A 3,964-nucleotide genomic window follows, 5' to 3' on the forward strand; every position below is an offset into this window, starting at 1 on the left:
CAATCCAACAAATGAGACCAGGGCCGAATTTAAAGGGGACCGAGGCCCGCCCTTGAGATTCATTTTCTCCTTTACTGTAATGACTCCGAAAATTTGGAGCAACCACCCCACCCCCTTGACAAAATCCTGGCTAAGGCCCTGCATGTGACCACTGTCCACTAACTTGTTTGAGGTCAAAAAAGAAAGAAGTGTTGTTCTTTTAGCTGAATTCTCTTTAGGAATGAGCTATTCGGTTTCGGCGAAATCACAACTTTGAGTCGGGGTTGTGTTGTCGGGGCCTTTTGGGACACTAGAAAGCTCTATGAAAACTATTTACCTTGTACGGACGGTACTTACCTTGTACGGACGGTACTTACCTTGTAAGGATGGTACTTACCTTGTACGGACGGTACTTACCTTGTAAGGACGGTACTAACCTTGTACGGACGGCAGGACATGTAGATAGACAGGTACGAGTAGTATCATTAGAAATTTCGGTTTCGGCGAAATCACAACTTTGAGTCGGGGTTGTGTTTTTTGGGCCTTTTGGGACACTAGAAAGCTCTATGAAAACTATTTACCTTGTACGGATGGTACTTACCTTGTAAGAGTTGTAAGGACGGTACTAACCTTGTACGGACGGTACTTACCTTGTACGGACGGTACTTACCTTGTAAGGACGGTACTAACCTTGTAAGGACGGTACTTACCTTGTAAGGACGGTACTAACGTTGTACGGACGGTACTTACCTTGTAAGGACGGTACTAACCTTGTACGGACGGTACTTACCTTGTAAGGACCGTACTAACCTTGTAAGGACGGTACTAACCTTGTAAGGACGGTACTAACCTTGTAAGGACGGTACTTACCTTGTAAGGACGGTACTAACCTTGTACGGACGGCAGGACATGTAGATAGACAGGTACGAGTAGTATCATTAGAAATCCTAGGATGTAAAACGGAAGTGCAAAGCCTCCGATCTGAAATACAAAACGAAATTATTCAAAAGAGTGTGTAGGAGACTGAGAGAACAAAATATGTATACATAATAGTCTCTCACGGAACGAAGAAAAGTTTAAAGATACTCGTAGTACATGGTGGAGAGGCTTTATTCACAGTTAACCCCTTTTTGGAACGACTCGAGATTTGATTTGATTTGATTCATTGAGCTTGTAACGGCGATGACCCCAATCGGAGTTTAAACTTGATTTGTCTCTTGTATTCAGCAAAACTGATTGGTTCATTTCAAACTTTTCAGCCAATCAGATTGCTCATCCGAGAGTTAAACTTAATCCAAGTTTAAACTCCGATTGTGGTTCTAGCTACAGGTCTAGTTAATAGAAGACCTGAGCTGAATGAAATACTTACGGAGTACAGAATACCTCCCAGGGCAGGACCTATGCTCATTCCCAGACCCACAAATGTCTCCAGGATGCCCTGAAATCAAGGAAACAACTGAATACTTCAATATTGACAATATCTTATAAGTAGAAGTAGTGCTTTATTTAGAGTTTAGACTGTCAGTTTAGAACAAACTGTTCCATTTTACTAACAGAATACATCTTACTACTAATACCAATCTCACAGTGCAATAGTCCTAATCAAAAATGGACGCGGCACAAAAGGAGCCAAGAAGAGACCGCCTTAATACCAATCTCGCTAAAGTGTAAAACAACCAACGTCCCAAATTCTCACTTGGGAATGACATTCATTATTTGGTAAACATGAATTTGCAACCCCCCTAACTGCGTGCAGATAACACTAGACTTACACGTCGAAGGCCGCGGTTTTAAAGCCCGGAAAATGAGAAATTTCTCACCGGCCCATTCTTTACAATTAGTACCCTTTGCCAACGTAGGACTGAGAAGTACCTTTCTGTCAGCAGTTTTAATAAATTCTCTCTCGTCCATTGATTAGAATTTTATAAGTATAAATTGTTTTTTGTTACGATAAGAAGAAAGAAAGAAGAAAAAATATTGAACTTATTTATTACTGTTCATTCTTGGCGTTCAAAAATCGGCCATTTTAACGTTTAACCCTTACCAGCGGCAATTTTAACCCTTACCAGCACGGCTCCCACGTTGTCAGGAAACAGATGAATGACATAGACAAAGCTGGCGGTGGAGAACGCGCTAGCTCCCAACGCCTCCATGCCACGGACTAGAAAGCAATAGATGGCGAACTCAGAGTTACTTCGGATTTGCGGCAGCAAACTGAAACGAATCGGACAAAGTCGTTCGAGATCGGACAAACTCGATTGAGATCGGACAAAGCGGTCGAGAGTTATGGCGAAAGAAGCGTTGTATTTTTCTTGCGGAATTTCCCCTTTTCTGAAGTTCATTTCCTTATTTTCCCCTTTTTTGAAACTCATTTCCCCTCTTCTGAAGGTCATTTCCCCTCTTCTGAAGCTCGTTCCCAATATTTCTCCTATGGTTTAGTACAGGTGACAACTGAATACTTCAATATTGACAATATCTTATAAGTAGAAGTAGTGCTTTATTTAGAGTTTAGACTGTCAGTTTAGAACAAACTGTTCCATTTTACTAACAGAATACATCTTACTACTAATACCAATCTCACAGTGCAATAGTCCTAATCAAAAATGGACGCGGCACAAAAGGAGCCAAGAAGAGACCGCCTTAATACCAATCTCGCTAAAGTGTAAAACAACCAACGTCCCAAATTCTCACTTGGGAATGACATTCATTATTTGGTAAACATGAATTTGCAACCCCCCTAACTGCGTGCAGATAACACTAGACTTACACGTCGAAGGCCGCGGTTTTAAAGCCCGGAAAATGAGAAATTTCTCACCGGCCCATTCTTTACAATTAGTACCCTTTGCCAACGTAGGACTGAGAAGTACCTTTCTGTCAGCAGTTTTAATAAATTCTCTCTCGTCCATTGATTAGAATTTTATAAGTATAAATTGTTTTTTGTTACGATAAGAAGAAAGAAAGAAGAAAAAATATTGAACTTATTTATTACTGTTCATTCTTGGCGTTCAAAAATCGGCCATTTTAACGTTTAACCCTTACCAGCGGCAATTTTAACCCTTACCAGCACGGCTCCCACGTTGTCAGGAAACAGATGAATGACATAGACAAAGCTGGCGGTGGAGAACGCGCTAGCTCCCAACGCCTCCATGCCACGGACTAGAAAGCAATAGATGGCGAACTCAGAGTTACTTCGGATTTGCGGCAGCAAACTGAAACGAATCGGACAAAGTCGTTCGAGATCGGACAAACTCGATTGAGATCGGACAAAGCGGTCGAGAGTTATGGCGAAAGAAGCGTTGTATTTTTCTTGCGGAATTTCCCCTCTTCTGAAGTTCATTTCCTTATTTTCCCCTCTTTTGAAACTCATTTCCCCTCTTCTGAAGGTCATTTCCCCTCTTCTGAAGGTCATTTCCCCTCTTCTGAAGCTCGTTCCCAATATTTCTCCTATGGTTTAGTACAGGTGATATTGCGCTCCCTCTTTTGAAACTCATTTCCCCTCTTCTGAAGGTCATTTCCCCTCTTCTGAAGCTCGTTCCCAATATTTCTCCTATGGTTTAGTACAGGTGATATTGCGCCAAAAGAGGGGAAATTGCGAAGGGAAAATAAATACTAAGCCAGCCGTTCCAAGAACGAACCTGATCTGATAATCGTTTTCATGGACACAATGTGATGTTATTTGGCACTACCTTAGAACATTGCTGGTATCAGGGAAGCCAGGAAAAGCTACAATGGCGTAGTTACTTAGCACTTTAAAGCTACATATGTACCTAATAATTCAGACAGTTAAAAAGGCACTAAAATTTTCTGACATTAAATTGTATCCAGATTTCTTTGCTGAAAAGAGGCGTTGAATCAGGTTTGTTGAAGGAGGAAGGAAGACTTGCAGGACAAGAAAATGTCAATGTTATTGATTCTCAAACAACATAACATGTCAGTATATTATCTGAATGATTGGGGCCGGCCCAACCTTAATGAACTTTATAAG

The 3,964-nt window shown here is 41.3% G+C and overlaps 1 protein-coding gene across 1 annotated transcript in view; it reads right to left on the reverse strand.

Moving 5' to 3' along the window:
- The window catches only part of LOC103518377 (MFS-type transporter SLC18B1-like), a 15,675-nt gene extending 12,330 nt beyond the window's left edge, over positions 1-3,345 (reverse strand). Inside the window, exons 1-3 of the mRNA XM_026830196.1 lie at positions 3,041-3,345; positions 1,349-1,417; positions 870-960 (exon numbers count right to left, since the gene is read on the reverse strand). Of these exons, the coding sequence (XP_026685997.1) occupies positions 870-960; positions 1,349-1,417; positions 3,041-3,316 (436 nt within the window). The 5' untranslated portion in view covers positions 3,317-3,345. The remainder of the gene's footprint in view (positions 1-869; positions 961-1,348; positions 1,418-3,040) is intronic.
- Positions 3,346-3,964: the final 619 nt, after the last annotated feature.

This window comes from Diaphorina citri, unplaced genomic scaffold (genome assembly GCF_000475195.1).
Source record: "Diaphorina citri unplaced genomic scaffold, Diaci psyllid genome assembly version 1.1 scaffold2169, whole genome shotgun sequence".
Taxonomy (NCBI): domain Eukaryota; kingdom Metazoa; phylum Arthropoda; class Insecta; order Hemiptera; family Psyllidae; genus Diaphorina; species Diaphorina citri.